A 20,708-nucleotide genomic window follows, 5' to 3' on the forward strand; every position below is an offset into this window, starting at 1 on the left:
CTTGGCCTTCTCCTGGGCAGAGGAGGAGGAATACAGGATATTAATAATATGAATAATAATCAATGAATTAATTAATTTTTACCATATATACTCGACTATAAGTCAACCTCATATATAACTTGGGGGCAGGTTTGGGGGCCAAAATTATGGATTTTGATATGCCCGATGGATAAGTTGAGGGTAATACTTAGAGGCATGTAATAAAGGATCTAAAGTGGATAAAGCAAAGGAAGACAATGGGCCGAGACAGATTGCTCAAAAATGGCGGTCTGCAGGCACCTGTTTTAACTCTGGAGGGGTGTCGCAGCCGCCAAACTACGTGACGTCCCTCCATAGTAAATAGAACCCAGTTCTTCTGGGTTCTTTTTGTGTTGCCCAAGTTATGTCACGAGTGTGCCACTGGTGCACTCGTGACGTAAGTGATGCAGTGACATGCGGGCACTGCATGTTGCTTACGTAAAAATGGTGGCTGCCATGTGGATGGGAGGCCGCCATTAGGCCGCCACCCGCACGTACTAGGGTTCTGGAGTGTGCAGTTGCCATTCACTCTAGAACCCTAGTTTTGGCAGCAAGATGGCGCTTTTGGCCTATCTGTCTTGGGCCAATGCCAAAGAACTTACAAAACTCCAGCTGGCATAACGATTTGTGCTCATACTAAAGGTTGGGTGGATGAGACAGTAGAGAGGGGTCAGTGCTTCCAAGGCAACTTAAACTCTTGCCTTTCACTGTGTCTGTGTGTGTATAAAAATATGAGTTACAACACAGTACACTTGTCTCTCCATATCCGCTAGGGTTAGGGGCACAAGACCCCCGTGAATATGGGGAAACTGCAAATAACAAAAGCAACGTGTTTTTCCCTGAGAGGACACCTCTCTAGGAACCTCTGGGTCTTCCAGGGAAACTCTGTGGTCAACGTCCGACAGACACTGACTATAGAACTGCCCTGGAGGAGCCACAAAGGCCTAGTATTCTCTCTAGGAATCTCTAGGGCTTTCAGTGCAACTTTTAAAGTTGACCAAAGAGTTGCCCTGGAGGACCTGGCTATTCCCAGAGAGAACCTATGAAGCAAATATGGCGGGGCCAGGGCCCTTGCTTTGACCCGTGGATCAGGTGACGGGGGTTATTTGGGGCCCCCTTTCCCTCGAAATGCCTATCCAGGGACCTCTTTGCCCTCGGGCCCCTCCCTGCCGCTAAGTCCTGCAGGTGGAGGGTCAGGCTCTGGGTCCAAAGGGCGTCCCACCAAGTGGCCTCTCTCTCCAAGAGGAAGAAGAGGGGGGGGGCTTGGGGGGGGTTGGGGGGGGGTCTGCTGGCCCTCCCCTTGGAAAAGTGGGCGGGGCCTGGGCCCAGAGGCCCCGCCCAGGCCAGCCCTTGAGCTGCTCCCTCCATGTGCGCCTCCTCCTCCTCCTTCTCCCGGGACTTTCTCTGCTGCTGAGTTTCTTGGACAGGAGTCCCGAGGAGGGGGCTTCTTCCCGCGGAGGAGGAGGGAGCAGGAGCAGAGCCCGGACCTCGCACCACCCTTCCTCCTCCTCCTCCTCCTCCTCCTCCTCCTCCTGCTGCTCTTTCCCCGGAGCAGCCGAGCCGCCAAGCCCTCCACCCCGACGGCCACAGCCAGCCTCCTTGCAGACATGTCGGAACCCGGCACCCGGAGCACAGCGGCAGCGGACAAGGAGCCCCGCAACCTGGTGGTAGGGCCCCAGCTCTGCCCTGCCTCCCCCAGACCTCTCCTCCAAGGGGCTTCCAGGAGCCCTCCTTCCCCTGCATGCCCTCCCTTGGGAGCAGCACCCGCAAGCATGGCATTGCTGCCAGCCTTTGGGGCTTCTCCTTTGGCCATCATCCTGTCCTCCCCAGAGTGACCCCAGGGCCTCCTGCTCCTGCTCCTGTCCTCTCTCTCCGGGAGGAAGCCCCAATGTCCTCCGATGGGAGCAGGACTCCCAAGCCTTGCATTTCGGTTAGTGGGTCCTCCCTTCCCAGGACCTGTCCTCCATTTCTCTCCAGGAGGTCTTTTGGGGCAGGACTCCCAGGCATGCATTCGCAGGCATGGCTTTTAGGGTCGGTTTTAAAAATAAATGTATTAACATTAGACAGTAAAGAAAAGAATCAAAATGGCCAAAGTCATGAGGAATTCGTAACTGTTAGCAATGTTGGCTCTTCTTTGGCCGTGTCCTAAACAGAGTGACCAGAGGTCCTCCTTTTTCAGGACCTGTCCCTACATTTCCACCTTCTTCTGTCCAGGAGGAAGTCCCCAGGGTCCCCCTTTGGAGGAGGACTCACAAGCAGGCACTCCCAGGCATTTCTCTTGGCATGTGGGGCTTTTCTTTGGTCAGTGTCCTACGCAGGGGACCAGACATGTCCTCCTTTCCCAGGACACATCCTCCATTGCAACCTTTTCTCTAGGAGGAATTCCAACATATCCTCCATTTGAAGCTTGACCAAGAAATGTGGATTTATATCTCTAGAAGTCTTTTGAACTTTTCTTTGGTCAGGGCCTCCAGTTTTCTGGAATGTCTTGCCCTCCTTTGCATTGAGGGCCTCTGGTCCCCCCTGGCCTTGCCCTCTTGGCTGACCTGAATCCCCTTGTTTTCTCTCCTTCCCCCTTTGCTTTCCTCACTAGGCCCAGCTGCTTTCGGGGCTGCGTTGGGGCCGCCTGGAGGAGCCCCTGGGATTCATTAAAGTCCTGGAATGGGTAAGTTCAGAATTTCCTCATGCCACCTTTTGGGCCACTTCTCTATTGCTGAACCCAAAGCACATGGGACGAAGGAAGGTTGGCATTGAGAGATGAAGCTTCAGGCTAGCAATGCCCCGACAGGGTGACCAGAGGCCCTCCTTTTCCAGCACATGTCCTACATTTCCGCCTTCTGTCCAGGAGGAATCCCACAATGCCCTCCATTAAGAGCAGGACTAACAAGCATGCATTTACATTTTTACACAGGGTGACCAGTCATGGTCCTACTTTTCCAGGACATGTCCTCCATTTCAGCCTTCTGTCCAAGAGGAATTCCAAAATGTCATCCACTTGCAGCCTGACTGAGAAGCATGCATGTACATTTCTAGGAGTGTTTCAAGCTGTGATTTGATCCTGTCCTCCATTTTTCTTGAAGGTCCTACACTTTGCGGTGCCTTATCCTCCTTTGCTGTGAGGACATCTGGTCACCCTGGGCCCGAGGGGGCTGCCCTGGGAGCTGAGGAGGAGGAGGAGGAGGAGGAGGAGGAAGGGGCGATTGACTTTCTAGCTGTGGTATTGGGGCAGCATGCAGGAACAGTCAGTGGGGAGGGAGGGAAGGGGGCAGGGAGTGCCCTCTAAGGCAGCCTTCTATGTCCAAGGCGTCTGGATTTATGGACTCGGGTATGTATGGGAGCTGGCGTTAGCAGTGCTCACATTTCACGCTGACGGGTTTAACCTTTCTGAGCTCTGATCCTGCACATACCGCGCCTTCACATGTCTCTCAGCTCACGAAGTCACTCTCTTCTCGCAGGCTTCCCGAGGGGAGATTGAAAACCCTGGACTTATTTAGTGCTCTCCAGCCCAACTGGGCAGAGGCTAAGCTTTCTATGTAGCTTTCTTCTCCAAAGGATCTGCATCCAAATAGTTAGTTTCCACACAAATCACTCACTTTTCTGCCTGTCACTGAAGTTGGGAACACACAGGGTGACCTGAGGTCCTCCTTTTCCAGGATATGCCCTATATTTCAACCTTCTGTTCAGGAGGGATTTCAAAATGTCATCAACTTTGAACATGGTTAATAAGCAGGAATTTACAATTATATGAGTGTGGTTAGGTTTTATTTGGTCATAGCCAACATTTTTCTTCAATGTCCTACATTTTGCAGTGCCTTGTCCTGCTTTGCAGTTATGATATCTGGTCACCCTGGGAACACAGTTCAGAGAAGTTATTCCCTCCATAATCCCCTAACCAGCATGTCCTATGATTCTGATATCTTTTCCAAGCTCCGATTAAGAAGCACTGGTATCTCAAGAAAGGGAAATTAATGAGCCTTATTGGACCTAGATGTTTGCTATTAACCATACAGTATTCTGGTGGCACATTGTCCAGCAGTCATTTATTTTGTTTTTAGCTGATTTAGGCACAATGTGCCAGCTCTTTAGTGAGGAAGATGTTTTGCCAAAATCAGATGGCATCTCTCAGGGGACATGCCATTGGTAACTTGGATTGTGCAACTTGTGCAAGTAGTTACAGTACTTCCTAAAACTTTGAAGAGAGTCAGGAAGTGATTAACGAGAGATAAGAGAACTAAGCTGACTTCCGTATCTTGTAATGTGCAGCAGTCATTGATGGCTTCCACGTGAGCAGTCACAAACACTAGGTAGCATAAGTTAATGCAAGTAGGATACCTGAGTATTTTGTTGGATTTGATTCTGCATGTTGCATTGCTTTAAGGTAGTACTCTGAACAGATGCATGAAGACCCACTAGTAGCTCATTGGGGCTTTGTACAGGATTGGTCAGTTAAAGCAGTGGGATATGGAAATAGACAACAGATGAATGACAGGTGAACAGTGCAATAGCATTGGTAGCTTTTTTCTTTCCTGCCTCAAATTTTATGCATTTGCTTCTTTAAGTACCACTAAGTAGTAGTACTTCTATGTAATACAGTACTACTCTTTCTTTTCTTTTTCTTTTTTGAGATTTGGATTGTCGTTGTCATTATGTGCCTTCCAGTCAATCTACTGATTTCTAGTGACCCTATCAAGACCCTTGGCAAGATTTATTTAGAGGAGGTTTACTATTGTTTTTCTCTAAGGCTGAGAGAGTGTGATTTGTCCAAGGCCACCTAGTGGGCTTCCATAGTTGTGTGGGTATTTGAATCTTGGTATTCCAGAGTCCCAGTTAAGCCACTACACCACTTTGGTTCTGTTGGGATTTGTGTGTGTGTGTATACACACAACTCACCTGTTGACTTATGACAACCCCATGAATTTCATAGGGTTTTCTTAAGCAAGGAACACTGTGAGGTGGTTTTGCCAGTTTCTTCCTCTGAAATATAGCCTGCACACAGCATCTAGTGTTTGTTGGTAGTTCCTATCCAAGTACTAACCAGAGCTAATTCTGCTTAGCTTCCAAGATCAGATGGGATCTGGTACCTTCGAGGTATTTAGGCCCTTTTGGTTTTTTTGCCTAGACAAAATGTTTGAATGAATCTCCTAAAAAGACTTCATTCTGGAGACTATTTCAAAATTTATGTGTGTTTCAAGCAAAGAAATTTCCTTTAGTATTTTTTTTACTTTTTAGAAAATGTATTGAAAACGTTAATTTCATAGGTTTTGGGTTTTGAAATGAGTTTCAGCTCTTTGAATAGCACATACACTTGGCCCTTCTTATACACTGATTTTTTATACACATATTCAAGCATCCACAGTTTGAAAATGTTAAAAAAAGTATAAATTTCAAATATCAATCCTTGATTTTCCATTTTTTATAAGGGGCACTATTTTGCTATGTCATTATATTTAATGAGACTTGAGCAGCCATGGATTTTGTTATCCATGGGGGATCTTGGAACCAAACCCCAGTGGATAACAAGGGTCCACTGTATAGCTTTGGTGAAACCAACTATAATATTCAAATAGTAGTAAAACAACTCCTGAAAATTCATGGTAAAAACTGGTAGTCCTTTCCATTCTCTGGTGCAACTCCCATAATTTCTCACCATTAGCTGTGTTGGAATGGGCTACTGGGAATCATAGTCTAACAGCACATGACGAGTCATACATTTTTCAGTCCTGTAATATGCCGTGTTAGTCCTTCCTCTTTGCATGTTTTCTTTTTGTGAGTGTAGTGAAGCATTTGCCATGGTGCATGGTTTGCCCAAGCCATCTGTGGTGGTGATGGTACTGTGCTGGTGATATGTTGTTCTAACACATATTTTTCCTTCCTGCATAAAAGATTTTTATGGGATTTTATAGACTTTTTTTTTAAAGTCCAAGGATCTCTGTGTTATTATTGCTTTCCATTCAGATTCCCTTTTATTTTCACGTTTCTTCCACAGTTTTGGTCCTAAATTTGCATTGTTCAGTTGCCTATCCACAGCAGACTTTTGCTCCTCCCTTTCTGGAAGCTGTTAGTGACACTTTCAGTTTGATCTTGCAAACCCCCTTCCCTTGAGAAAGTGAATACTTTGAGAGTAATGGTGATATCATTGGCAACTAAATGAATGCAGCCCACACAAACCTAGACATGATAATACATTCCATGTGGGAGAACCTAGGTGCAGTGTCTGACTAAGGAAAACACTGGAGGAAGAGGCTGTTGGCTTGATTTTTACTTCTTATGGGCATGGCAAATTGAAGTGTTGTGGGCTTGTCAACATCTCTGATCAAGCTTCACTAAATCATGGCTTTTACCTTGTCTGTAGATCAGAGGAAGTGAGATCTCCCTAGAAGTCAAGATTATGATCCTAAAAATAGTGTTTTCTTTGTAGACTAGTTGCATGTACAGACATCTTGTCTGAATTTCTATTTTCATTTCATTTTAGGCCTAACTATTATGAGCAGCTGCAGCAATGGGCCCTATCTCATTTGTTGGCATTACACACACACACACACACTTTGGTACCTGTATTTCTATTATTGGAGTTCTTCAACCATAGTTCTGCAAACAATATTTTTGTTTTAAGGCTACAGGCCTTTTCCACAAAGGGCAGCTTTTACAACTGAGCATTTAATTAATGTGCTACCTTTGATCATAATAACTGAGCTGCAGTGGGGCTGTTGTCTTGTTGTCCGCTGTTGTCACTCAGGAGGACTATATCACACGGGGGAAATTGGGGATTTAAAAAGGCATTTTCCTGGGACATTCGCACAATCGTGGGAAAGATTTTCCCACAACATAGCGATTAAAGAGGACTTATCCTAGGAAGAACCAGGAATGCTACAGCAACAAATAATTCATGGGAAAATCTTGTGAATGATTTGTTGCTGGAGCATTCCTGATTCTTCCTGGGATAAGTCCTCTTTAATCGCAATGTGTGGGAAAATCTTTCCCGCGATCACACAAATGTCCTGGAAAATGCCTTTTAAACTCCCGATTTCCCCCCATGTGATAAAGTCCCTTAATATTATGATGTAGCTCTCATAGATCAATGTGCCTGGTATAGGGCTGGCTATTCCTACTTTTGCTTTGTTAAATATAATGGAGAACCAGTTTAGGAGGCCTGTTCTTCATTCTGTATTGCCCCTGTGTTGATATGTGTACAAACCTGAGTTGGGCCAATCGTTAGCATGGGAAACTGCTGCCTTTTGTGTATTTGTTTTTTTAAAGGTATCTGTTGACCCCATCATGGTGCTGAGGATAATTGTCTTGCTAAAGCTTGTAGAAAGCTCTTGATAAAGCTTATGAGATACTCTTGTTGTTTGATGGCTTGTTTTGTTGGTGTATTGTTTGAGGTGGAACAATTTCAAGGCCAAAAATTTCTTGTTCCATTCTCTTATTTTGTCATTAGCTGTCTAATTCATGAACTCAGTCTTGTGTTCTTTTGTTTCAGATAACCTAAGCAATTTTTATTTGGCAGTAATAAAACATATTTGGGTCCCTATGATTTTTGCTGTGTCTTTTTGATTACAAGCGCATTCACAGCAATTGGCTCAAATGGTGTTCTGAATTTAATTGACCCAAAGTTAGGGAGATTATAAGTTTCAGGTATATTTGTGATACATTGGCTTTAACTTTTTGATCAACTGAATTTAATTTTGGAATAATTGAGTCCAAGTCTAAAAACTTGCGAGATGGATAAAACAGCTATGTTTGACCTATTGATAGAGGTGATTTTAGGCCAAATCCCCTTTTATGTTGAATTCTGTGACCACCTTCAGTTGTCTGAAATGGCAGCATTGAATAAACTTCTAAGAAGCATGTGGTTTCACCCAGAAATTGTTATACTGCATCTAAGGGTCTTGGTTTTCTTCAGCTTGCTTCTTTTAGTTGATGTTTTTCTCACATAATAGTAAGAGGTTGCTTGGAGTTTCCTCCCAGACTGTTGTCTTATCTATCTAGAAAAAAACTAGATGGCAAGGTTTCTCTTTTTATTTTTTCATTCTTTTGGAAATGTTCTGATAAAATAGAGGTTATAAACAAATTGTTTGTTGCTTATTCTTTTTTCTTGACTTAATCTGCCAGGTCTTTACATCACTTGGCATGGATGTGCATTGTGACAATGGTATTATGGCTGCATGCAAGCTGACTTTACTAAGGCGATGCTGGGCCATTATGAGTTCCAAGATAAACCTGAGTGGTTGTGTTTAATTTCTGAGGCCTTTAGATCGTAGTGGTTGGCAAAGTTAGATGTGTTACCTTGCATGGAGTGTCTGTGCCATTGCTTGCTATCCTCTGGAACACATTTGGTTCTAAACTCCTTTGTTTTTTCTCCAGCTCTTTGCCATTTTTGCCTTTGGAGCCTGTGGTTCTTTCAGTGCAGAAACAGGGGCTACTGTGAAATGCACTGCAGATCCTAAAGAGACGACTGCTATCACTGTGCAGTTTGGATATCCCTTCAGGTAAAGGGGAATCATGCTGAGAGTTAATTTAGGAAAAATATGAGAAACTGGGCATTATACCTAGTAGCTCTTGATAGGGTGGGTGGGAAATGCTGGAATTTTACTTCTAACTACTTATTCTACCTTTTCTTGAGAAGGTTTCCTTAACATTTGGTCAAATGTTCATTTTCCCTTGCATATAGAGTGCAAGCCAGAGAACTGCTTTAGTTATGTCAGGGAGCTTGGATATGCTTAACCAGAATATTTACCTCCTTTTTTAAAACAGCAGGTCCCTGGATCTGTATCTCATACTACATGTGAGAATCTTTTTGGTTTCAGAACTGGAATACCATGCAGCATGGAGGGTTGTTGATCAAGAAACAGGATCTCAAGGGCCTTTGGGTGCATGGAACTACTTGCATGGTTCTTTGGATCATTCACCTATTCAGTAGCACAAACTGATTTTAGGAATGTTATCACAGAGGAATAAAATCAATTAAGAGGCAAGTAGGGTATATTTGCTTTAATATGAATTATAACTTAGCTGGTTCTTTTGGTGTCATTCAAAAGCAGAAGCAGCTGCTTCACCCGTTGCTCACAGACACACAAATGGCCAGTGGTTCCCTGTTGGACAAAAAAGCAATCTTTTGACAAATATATACAGGATGTACAGTTGTAGTACACATCAGATCACTTCCTACAAGTTCAATGAAGGGTGGATTTTTAAAAATATATATCATTGTGATAACTAGACTGAAAAGCTGTTTGCTGTTCTGTCATACTGACTGTTCAAGGCTGTGTAAGCGTCATAAACCAAACAGTCTGCTGTCAAGAAGGTATGAATGGACACATTGCTTACAATGTGAGGGAAAGGCATTACCATAGATACATAGGATTCAGTTATATCTCCTGTAAACATTTTAGCTGATACTACCCATATACTTGTGTGGTGACATTCCTTTTTTCTGGATATATTCTTTTTATGAAATCTGTTCTCAACTGTGTTAGTAGTGTTTCAAAGACAAGTGAGTGAGAAGGGACTTAGCATGAGAGAATTCCTGTGATACTGCATGGTGAGTTAGTGTGCTGACCAGTAGTTTTCTGTGATCTAAAGAGAGTTTGTGGGTGAACAGTGCTTACCCAAATCTTTTAGCTTCTGAGTGATGCATTGTGGGAAAATGTAATCTGTTTAAGCTTCTCATGATTCCTTTTGGGCAGATTTTTTCCTGTTTTGTTTGGGTATTTGGTAACCATTCTTCCCAGCTCCCTAGGGCACCAAAAACCTCCTGAAGAGTCCATCTGCCCTAAGTATATTCTCCATTGTCCAGGAACTTTTCAAAGAAAGCACCTCCCTTTCCAGCTGGCCCAGGTTTGGCTATTTAATATGGACAGGAGTCTGCAACTCCTTGCTTGGAGGTATCATCCTCTCCAAAGACAATCTGAGGAAATGAGATCTGTTGCCAGCTAAAGTACCCCCCCTCCCAATGCCACAACACCTCTTTGGGGTTTCCATGTGACTTGGAATTCTATGTTGCCAGCAACCTGTTTGTGGATGGTTCAACTGAATTTGATCTCCCTCCTCCCACTTCTTTTTGGTTCAAATGCACTATGACATAGTTATGCCAAATGATGACTGCATCAGGAGACATATGTGTATCTTGTAGCTACATCTTCATAGGACATCTCCTCCCCCCCAAAAAAGCCTACCCTCCAAAAAAAACCCCACCTTGTAAGCACTGCAACTTGGTCGTATCCTTATTGTCAAAGAGCTGGGAGATTGGCAGGGACACATCCAGCTGTTTTCTTGTAACAGGATGCACTGTGACAGATATCTACAGGGGTTGTCTGCTGACCTCAGGAGGTCCCTGTGTGGATGCCTGTCATAGTGCATTCAGCTACAGGAAAATAGTTTGATGTATCTCTATTGATTCCTTTTCCTCTCCAGTTACAGAAATGGCTGTGTTGGTGGCTGCACTGTTTATAGGTTGCTGCATGGTCAGAACAGTATTTGTAGTGCCACAACCCAAAACAGTAATTTGCAAAGGCATAAGTCTGACTTACACTGTCATAATTCATCTACAGGATGCCAGCTCATATCTGGGGGTGGAGTGATTCATTTAGGACTGAAAGGCAGGATGCATACAATATACAGTTACAGGTGCAGAATCCCATCAAAAGTAAAAAACAAACAAGCCCACAAATATAGGATACTTTTTTAAAAAACTTGAAGCAACACTTCTTTAGGCATTTCTAGGTCCTCCAGTGTGAAAGCTGACTATAGAATTATGCTGGAGGACCTAGAAATGCCTAGAGAGAACGTATTTTTTCAGTCATGCACAGCACAGCAGTGGACACCACAGCAAATACAGTAATCTGTGAATAATCAAATCTGCAAATAGTTAACATGCAAATATGAAGGGACGGCTGTAAATATGATGTTGTAAAAACAAACAGTAGAACTTTCTAATGGCATCTCCAATGGATACTTCGTTAGATGCCACCAACAGACAGGCAATTCCTCGTCTAATGTCTGCCAGTTAGAGTAGAAGACCCGAGGCTCACAGGAAAGTAACATCAAAACTGATCTAATGCAGTGATTAAAGCACAAAACCCATGTATTAGCTGTCATCTCCATTATCCCTCCCCATACACTTCCAAAGGGGAAGTTAGCGTCTGGGCAGCAGTGCACCTGCTAATTCTGATTGCTGCTAGACTTGCAGGGGGGATGTCCTTCTCTGCAAACTTAAAAGTAGCATCTGACCTGACATATCTGTCATCTGTTGAGAGGCATATAAACAGGTCTAAAATGTTAGATACTCTTTTTGCTAGTGTACTCTGTCTCTCTTTAAGTCATAGTGATCAGATTGTGGTGGGGCTAACTGACCCATGTGTTACAAACAAATGTTTGAGGCTTGCAGAATTTGCCTCTGCAAAAAATGAGAGGGTGGATTAGATTGTGGGTGGCATTCCTAGGCCCTTGTGAGATGCCAGATTAGGTGATTAGCTTTATTGGGATAAAGAAAAAATCAACAGTGAAGCTTTTATGTTAGAGATTTACCACAAGTCTTGCTGGATGAGTAGAAATGAGACCAAAGTTAGAGTGAAATCAATCCTGTGCTTGCTGTGTGAAAGATGTGAACATGGTTATAGCATCTTTGCTTCCCTGCCAACATCTGATAGCTATAAATAGAGACATGTCTGTGAGGTCTATTGAAATGCATTTGATGAGAAGGAGAACAACCTGAAATTGGTAGTTATGGTGCTGGCACTGGCAGTATAGAACAAAATATCTGGTTAACTTTTCTTTTGAAATAATGAATTGTTCATGGGTTGAGAAGTGCCTAAGATGGTTGAGGTCTTTGCTTGCATTCTTTGAGACCCCCCCCCACTTCCCCCACTGCTGCTTGGCGTCTAGATTAAGTAACAGCAGGGACATAATATATGTGTCTGGCAAATCACTAAGCCCTGCAACCTTTCCATTGTGGGGAGGTAGACCTCTTCCCTTCTGGTCATGCCTTTGCTACAGGGCCCCCTGCACAGTCTGGCTGTTAAATTTCTCTCTGGACAAGTCCTTCAATTTCTGCCTTCCTTATACCTGAGTCCAGCACACAGCTCATAAAATGATAGCATGGGAACAGAAAAAGAAATATTTTAACTATTTTCAGGCAGATTTACATTTTGCAGTGAAAGCTTAACTAACTTTTTAAAAAAAATCTCATGGCATCCTTAGCTGATTTCTGTGGATTCAGTTGTATTACAGTTGGTGGTACAGATTCATATAGCCTTCAAAAGGATTTGAACTGGCAGAGCTTTGTAGGTTGGCTTTGTAGTTCTTGGGAAAGGTTGGAAGGAAACTGTCTGATTATTATTATTCTTTATATTACTAAATGCTTGGTTTGATGTTGGGAGCCTTTGCTGCAGGCTCAAACTACAAGACCTCAGACTGTAATAACAGGCCTGGTTCAAATGGCACTGGTGGGAAGAGGCTGAATGAAGGTTATTTATATGTAGATAACCACTGATGTTATACAACCTGATAGCAGCTGAGTGGAGAGCTCTTCTTAAACTATATGCATAGCATTTCTCCAGTTTCTATAATCTACTTGATATATTTGGTCTGCTTGCAAATGGATATATAGATATATGCTACACTTTTATTTAGCCCTAGTCCAACTTAGCAATTTCCCCCCACAATATAAAAACTGCAGTTCTGTACAACAGCATAGTCATTGTCTGGGGAACTGTCTGTATAAGGTGAAAAACAGATTCTGCTGGATATAAGAACAACCATACTGGATCTGACCAAAGGCATATTGATTTTGACATTTTACAAACACAGTAGCCAGCCAGATGCCTGTGGGAAGCCCACCGGTGGGATATGAGTGCAACTGTACCCTTCAAAATTCACCAACCTACATAACTGATATACAGAGGTGTACTGCATCTGATACTGAAGGTGATATATATTCTTCCTTCTCTAAACAAAGGAATACATGTTGATAGTAGCCAATGGTTACTACGTAGCATAGGCTGTGTATGATAAAAGAAGAACATCTTTCCATACACTTTTTTTTTAGTAAAATACTTATTTGCTGCACAGTGTCTTTTCTCTCTCAGTAACAAAAGTCTCTGCATGTCTTTCCTCTCTCACTAACTTGAGAACAGTATCTCTGACTCCCTTAGTAATTAACAGTGCTCAGCTTGGTTGCTCCTTCTTCTAGTAACCCCTTTTCCTGGTGAAAATAACCTGTATAGTGCATGTGTACACAGACACATGTATGTTTTATGTTAGAATATGAAACTGAAATTAGAAAGTTCATGTATGGGTGGAAATAGGCCAAGAGACACACAAGAGAAAATGGTGCAAGATAATGCTTAATATAACAGAAGGAGATCATGAAAGTAAGAGGCTGTAGCTGTACATTTAGATACTTTACATATACCTATGAAACATGCATACGATGGAACTTACAAGCAAAGGTGGTGAGCAGACCCAGTGGCCATGATTAGCTAAGATTATGGTAAAATCGGGTTTCCTGTGAATGAGCTGTGTGCTAGTGCACACTTACATTGGTAGACTAACTAGAAAACAAAAACTGACCATGACATCCAAATCCAGGATCATGGGTTGGGGTGCACTTTCCAAGCAAAAATTGTAAAACTGTATTTGTTTGGGTGTAATAAACCTGGTAGAGATGTTTGGGTGAAATCTGTGTTCTGGTTCGCTTAGTTGGATGTGTTAGTGCAAGTAGCCAACTGGGAGTGAATTGACTCTGTATTCATGGTGAGCCAGGATTCACTAGATATCTGTAGGGCCGTATTCTCATTCATTCATTCATTCATTCAATTTATGTTGTTGTTGTTGTTATTGTTATGTGCCTTCAAGTTGCTTTTGACGTACGGCATTTTCTTACAAGATTTATCCAGACGAGATTTGCTATTGCCTTTCCCTGAGGCTGAGAAAGTGTGTCTTGCTCAAGATCATCCAGTGGGTTTCACAGGCAAGCTGGGAATTAAACCCTGGTCTTGAGAGTCCAACACTGAGTCCAACACTCAAACCACTTTGTCATACTTGCCCTCAGTTTATACCCTGCCCTTTTTCAAAGAGATCAGAATGGCTAACAATAATATACAAAAACACATAATTAAAACCACAGACCTAAAATTACAAGTTAAAGCCACCAGTTACACTTGTATAAAATTACAAATATCTTATATTATTAATTATAAATATCTGCTAAAGTACATTAATAGCAGTGCAAACAAGCAGCAGTCAGTTCTGCTTGATCATTGACTTTTGGAAGGCTAATCAAATTCAAGTTGGATATAAGTTTCTTTCTTTGATTTACAGAAATAATGCAGTAGAAAGAGACTCCTTTGTAAATATTCTCAGTTGAATGTGGTGTTCCCTTCATGTTTGCTCTGTAATGCTCACTATAAATTTAAAAAATTAAAAAGCCAAATTAAACACTTCCTTTTTCCTGGATGCTTCCACAAATCTGTTATTGTCTGAAACTTAAAAGATGAAAGTGTGAGGAACAAGTTGTTATCTGACAGAAGGGAGTTCTAAAACTAGGGTGCTACTACAGAGGAAGCCCTGTATGTGTCCATGTGTGCTAGCCCTACAGGTTACACTGTCTTGGGACCACCAGCAGAACTTCCCTAGCTGGTCATAATTCCCAAATTTATCAGTACTGATTGAGGTGGTCTTTTAAGGACCTGGGTCCTGAGCCATTTATAAACTAAAATTAGCATCTTGACTTGGGCCTAGTGGCTCACTGGCATCCAATGCAAAGATATTAAAACAAGTGTCATATGCCCAGGCCCTGCTCTTATCACCACCTAGGTACAAACTTTTGTGTCAGTTGTAAAATCTATATTATTTCCTACCAATCTTGGTAGAAAGCTAGCCAAATACTGGGGCAACATGTTCTTACAGAAAACCAGCTGTCTGTACTCTAGAACTGACGAATACCCTAGAAGAAGAGAAGAGTGGCATCTCACTCTTATAAGGAATGGGTTTGTGCAGGTCACATAAAAGCATTTGTCCCACACATGCATGTGTTGAAAGCAATATCAGTGCCAAAGAGGGTTGATAAGGAGTCACTATGTACTATCATAATAGGTTGGATAGGGAACACTCAGTCTGTCACCATAGCCGGATTGCTAAGGATAAGCAGAGACCCAGATACACTATTTTCGGTGGGAAGAATGGCATGAGTTCATTGAATAAAGCAACCAGACTTACTGTTTAGAATCTGATGCCTTCACTCCACAAGAACTAAGGCAGTTTGAAAGTGGATCTTCTGTTCTGTGTATATACACACATACCACTTTCCTCTGATAAACAGGTTTAAGGCCTGCAAAATCTGTTTGCCCTGAAGGACAAAAAAAGTAAGTTCACCAAGAGAGGATGAACTTTTTAACATTTGCTGAAAGCCTATCGTCTCCATCCTGACCTCATTGATCAGATGTGTTTTGTGATCCAACTCCTCTATGCCTTATTATTTAAACTATATTAAATATTTTATTTCTTTTCTTTTCTTTCCTCTCCTTTTCATTTTGACCAGGTTGTACAAAGTTCCATTTGAAATGCCAGACTGTCTTGCAGGATCTACTGCTAAAAGGGTGCTGCATCTCATGGGAGACTTTTCAGCACCTGCAGAGTTCTTTGTGACCTTGGGCGTTTTTTCCTTCCTGTACACCATGGCAGCTCTTGCAGTCTATCTACGATTTCACTCCCTCTACAAAGAGAATAAAAAGCTACCTTTTGCAGTAAGATCTTAATTTGGTTTTCTTTTGTTTGGTAGTTAAGTCCTGCCACAAATAACCAGTGTCTGAGCAGCTATGTACACAATCCTGTGTACACTTACGTTGGGAGTAAGCACCATTGAAAACAGACTGATTTTAAAAATGAGACTGTCCTGTAAGTGCCTCTGGGATTACAAGCAATTCTTTATCCAAATGGGAAATGCTCCCCCTTAATACTATCCATTCTTTTTGTCCTTGGATTACTTTCACATCAGGGACTAGTTCACACAACCAAAATGTGTATTGATTGGATGTGGACTGGATCTGACACGTTTTGCATGGCACCACTGTGTCATGACAAGCTGTGCCTGTTGAAAATTCTGCTGCTGCCAAACTGGTAAATGTCCAGGGTTCTCCTTTTGGTCCTCCCTCATTTAGAGTTAAATCACTAGGCTTCATTTTCATGAGGAGCAGCACTTTGAATGAAGCAGAAAAGGCTAGTTGAAGCTTTTAAACTTTTTCATGCTAAAAACTATGAATCATTAAACATTTCTCCTTTAAGATTGTGCATTCTTTTGAATTGTGAGGGCTTCATATCACTTGCAGATCCCTTCAGGGTATATTGACTAGTTTTGGAAAATTGGACATGGGCATTTTGGAGTATATAATTCACCATATAAAGAGCCTGAGAGGTGAAATAGAAGGAGCCCCCAGTGCTCCCCACTTTGGATGGACCACGGAGGATAGTTGTGCTTGGAGATGGTGCTATTGTGGTGTTTGTTTTTTTTCCTCTGCAGGATTTCTGTGTCACCGTCTCATTTACCTTTTTCTGGCTAGTGGCATTTTCAGCTTGGGGCAAGGGCCTATCAGATGTGAAAGGAGCCACGAGGCCTTCCAGTCTCATTGCTGCCATGTCAGTGTGTCAACTCAAAACTGCTGTGTGCAATGCTGGGGCTACTCCTTCTATGGGCCTGGCCAACATTTCTGTGGTAAGAATTGTTTGGGAAGCAGGATTATGTAGCCTTTGATGGGCAGATGGCAGGGTTTCCCTAGCATTGGGCCAGATATAATATAGCTCCAGTGATTTTAATAGTGCTTAGTCAGTTTGATACCTGACTTCTAAGCTTCCAGAATTCTTCAGTCAGAGTGAAGAGGTCTTAAACAGAGCTTGGAAAAACTTATTTTTCATACTACAACTCCCAGAATTCTTCCAGTTATCATGGCTGCTTTTCTAAGCTCTGATTTAACATAGCTGCTAAACTAAAGATAGTGAATGCAGGGACTATCATCTATGTTCCATTTTTTAAAGGATTGGTTGCAGTATGTCCACCCAAAGCAATGAATATCAATGTAGAATTTATAATGTGATAATGTGCTATTATAATGTTATAGTTTAAACATTACAATTAACTGACTGATTTTCAGTATTTAAAAAGAAAAACAACAATATAGCTTAGCCAGTACTAAACAATTTCCAAAGCCACAGCTATAAAATTGTAGTATCCAGTTAAAAAAACCCAACAACTTCTGTTCAAAAAGCTGAAGACTTTTGAATACTAAGCCCACTGTCCATCCTTTGGGAGGGTGTTCAGGATGACCTGCTACCAGTTTGAAGCAGGGTGGGCAAATGTGTCAAGTCTGCAAGGCAATTTGCTATTCCTGGTACCTTCCAGGGGCTACATGAACTGTCCAAAAAGGGCTTTTTTTCTTTTAATGAAGTATCTGGAAGTCTACTTCTGGTTTTGAAAAATTGTTTTCCTCCCCATATTATAGAGTGCAGAGGGGGCATCATTCAATTTAACAGATCAATTGTTGCACATGGGGGCTCACAGTACAGGCAGTATACCCTTTTCTGCCCCCAAAATGGTAATACATGGGACCCTGGGTGGACTGGAACAACAAAAAACAACTTTGGGGGCTGCATTCAGATTCAAGACCATACTTTGGTCACTCCTGCCTCAAAGAGAGGCCAACAAGCTGAACTTCCAGTGTTGACCTAAAGCCATCGTTGGATCCATACAGGCTTAGGCAGTCCTTTAAAAAAACCTGACCATTTAGAAATGGGCAACATATGGCCCACAGTGGGGTCAAAGTGGCACCTGGTGGGATTCAGGGGATAAAATTACTCCACTGAACCAGCTAAAGTTTCCTGAGCTTAGTACTTAGTAGAGCATGTTGATTTAGACTGCATACAGAAAGGAAGTATAACCTAACTACATATTTCAGCAGCTGGACAGCAGGTAAGTGGACAGCACACTTTAAGGAATATTATTTTAGATTGTAGAGATCCATTGATTTGAAAATAACTTTTAACCTCAGTTTGGTCTTTATGCTCACAAGTGTGGCAGGAAATCACTACTCCATATAAACATGCGTTGAAAATTAATAGAAATTTGCCAGAATACTGCTCTTTAATCACAGTTGGGTCTTGAACAAGACATTAAGGAAAATGATTTTGTGTGAGCTCTCATGCTATTGAGATACCTTGGCTTATAAATATTTTTGTGTTAACTGTGCACTTCTCTCTTTCTTTCTTAGCTGTTTGGTTTTGTCAACTTTATACTGTGGGCTGGAAACTGCTGGTTTGTTTTTAAAGAAACCCCTTGGCACACACAGACCACCAACAAGGAAAGTTCTGCTGAACAAGGAGCTGTTGATAAGCAATAAGGAACCTTCCCCTCACTCCTGAAGCCTCCTCTTTCCCTACCAAAGAAAAAACAGACAGTGCCTTGTCTCGCCTATATCTTCATTCATTTCACAGCAGGGCAGGAAATAATGCCTTGTCTGCCATCTTCACTGCTGTCCAACAGTCATACTGACTTCCCTCTGTGACTGTTACGGGATGCCTTGCTCCAGCTGAAACCAGAGGTGCTCTTGTGGTCCTAAACTGCACACAGTTTCAACAAAATATTTCTTTATTTGAATTTTATATATATATACATATACATATATGGTATTGTACATAAAAATATTGGCCGCCAGTCCTAGGATATGTGGCATTGGTTTCCTCACAGCTGTTTCTGACCAGGTTATAAAGGGGTGGGGGGAAGCTGGTAGCACAGAAAGAACTACAGTACTGGTGCCATAGAAGTGGGGCATCTAGGTATCTTTGAGACAACATATATGTTATGCATTGCAGCCATAATAAAAGCAGAAACAGAAATATGCCATCTAGGTTTATGCAGCAAAATAAAGAAGAAAAGAGTATTTTTATTTTTATTACATAGGAAGGAGAGTATGTTGCATTCCCCCCCCCCCCCCCGTTCCATTATAGGCAGAATGTGCTAAACATTTCAGCTTCCCTTGAATTCAATTGGATTAAAGCTTAAGGCATTGTTTGCCTGCAGGTGGCTAGTTCACTGTTGCATGGCAAAGATCTGTTGTTTCTTTTCTTTTATCTTTGGTCATACATGAATGTATATTATGTCCATGCTGAACTAGAAGTGCTCCTGCCAGTGTGCAGTACTTATCAGATGCTGGCCTCTGTGTCTGATGCGTATAACAAAGAGGTAGTATCAGGGAATATTTTTAACACTCAATAGATGAAAACCCTAGGCATTTGTATCAGTGTTTTCCTGAGTTTTTGTTTTCTTTAAATACAACTAGTCAGCTTCTATGAATATAAAAACCTAAAGAAATTTTGTTTAGCTTCTAGGATGGCAGGTTATAAAACTTGGGCCCAAGAGGCTTAGGGCATTCATTTCCAGGCTAAAAAACATGCAGAGATAAGATGGAATTCTGCACATATTACACTAGGCAGAATCTTTGTGGTTTGTAACCTTTGTATTGGCTCTAACCCTAGAGTTAACAACACCTGTTGATCCCTAAATGTTGTGGCATTGATGGTTTGTCATGGAACTCTCATATTCTTGGCCACATGCCCTTTAGCTCCACTGTGGCAGGAGACAGCTGGCAGTAGAATTTAAGGAACATTGATAGAGACTTGAGGTATCTCAAGGCTCTCAAGTGAACACAGGAGTTTTAAATAAAGTTCCTAAGCTACTTGGATGCCCCTCAATAAGAAGATGGGACCACCAGAATGTGGTTAGGGCAGTATTAGTTCTATCTTCTTTCCCTGCATCTTTTAAATTGTAAGTACAACTTGCTTTGTCGCATATGTGAAGCAGGTAATTCAGTAGAGATGAGCTGTCTCACTGTGACTTTCTTCCTTTTATTGATCCTGCCATTGATGCAAGCAGAAGGCTGGAACCTAACACTAGGTTTTCTCTGAACAATGCTTGGTACCCATTTTCTCAAGCATGTGTGAGTAAATAAAGAAGGCGGCCCCCCAAACCCTTAGATTCCAGTGCCTCCAATGTGTTTAATACTGGATGGGGGAAAATAGGTTTTGGGAGTGGGGGAATACAAAAAGAAGGGAAGTGTGAGTTCTTTCTCTGCTGAATTAAACCTTTCACATCAGACCTTGTTTGGTCATGGTTTTTCTCTTATTCTTTTCTCTTCCTCCTTTCCATGATGGAAGAGAGGAAATCTCTCTTGCAGAAGGAAAAATGTTCATGGTGCTTTATTAGGTATGGGACCTCAATAGTAAGCAAAACTGCCATTGTATTTTTTGTAAACTTCCTTTTTCTTCCCTAATTTTGATTATTGCTTCTACATCATAGGAAAAGTGCCATTTGTGGAATTCTGTTTGCATCTCTGCAATGAAATGCAAAGAAGAATACAAACAAAAATTTTGTACTTCTGCAGTCTAAATTTCCTGCTGCATAGGGACTATGTAAACTGATAAGAACACTCCTAGTAAGTCTTAATAGAATTATTTTTCATAGTATATATATATTTTTTCAAAAATCCTTTCTGGCCATAAGCAGCTTCATAACTGTGGAGGCCTAGTGATGCAGCTTCTTCTAGAGTAATGTGTTCGCTGCTTGCCCATTATAGGGCACCATCCCTACAATCTTACTTTGAACCAATTGATACTACTGTACATTAGGGAAACCTGAGAAAGTGGAT

The 20,708-nt window shown here is 42.0% G+C and overlaps 1 protein-coding gene across 1 annotated transcript; it reads left to right on the forward strand.

Annotated features, from left to right (window-relative positions):
• Positions 1–1,407: 1,407 nt before the first annotated feature.
• SYPL2 (synaptophysin like 2) lies at positions 1,408–20,158 on the forward strand. The gene is made up of 6 exons (XM_042462772.1): positions 1,408–1,685; positions 2,612–2,683; positions 8,383–8,507; positions 15,557–15,761; positions 16,535–16,726; positions 18,276–20,158. Exons 1-6 carry the CDS (start codon positions 1,626–1,628, stop codon positions 18,402–18,404), a joined length of 783 nt encoding a protein of 260 aa, XP_042318706.1. The 5' UTR covers positions 1,408–1,625; the 3' UTR covers positions 18,405–20,158.
• The last annotated feature ends 550 nt before the right edge of the window (positions 20,159–20,708 follow it).

The sequence above is a fragment of the Sceloporus undulatus genome, chromosome 4 (genome assembly GCF_019175285.1).
Source record: "Sceloporus undulatus isolate JIND9_A2432 ecotype Alabama chromosome 4, SceUnd_v1.1, whole genome shotgun sequence".
Classification (NCBI taxonomy): Eukaryota; Metazoa; Chordata; class Lepidosauria; order Squamata; family Phrynosomatidae; genus Sceloporus; species Sceloporus undulatus.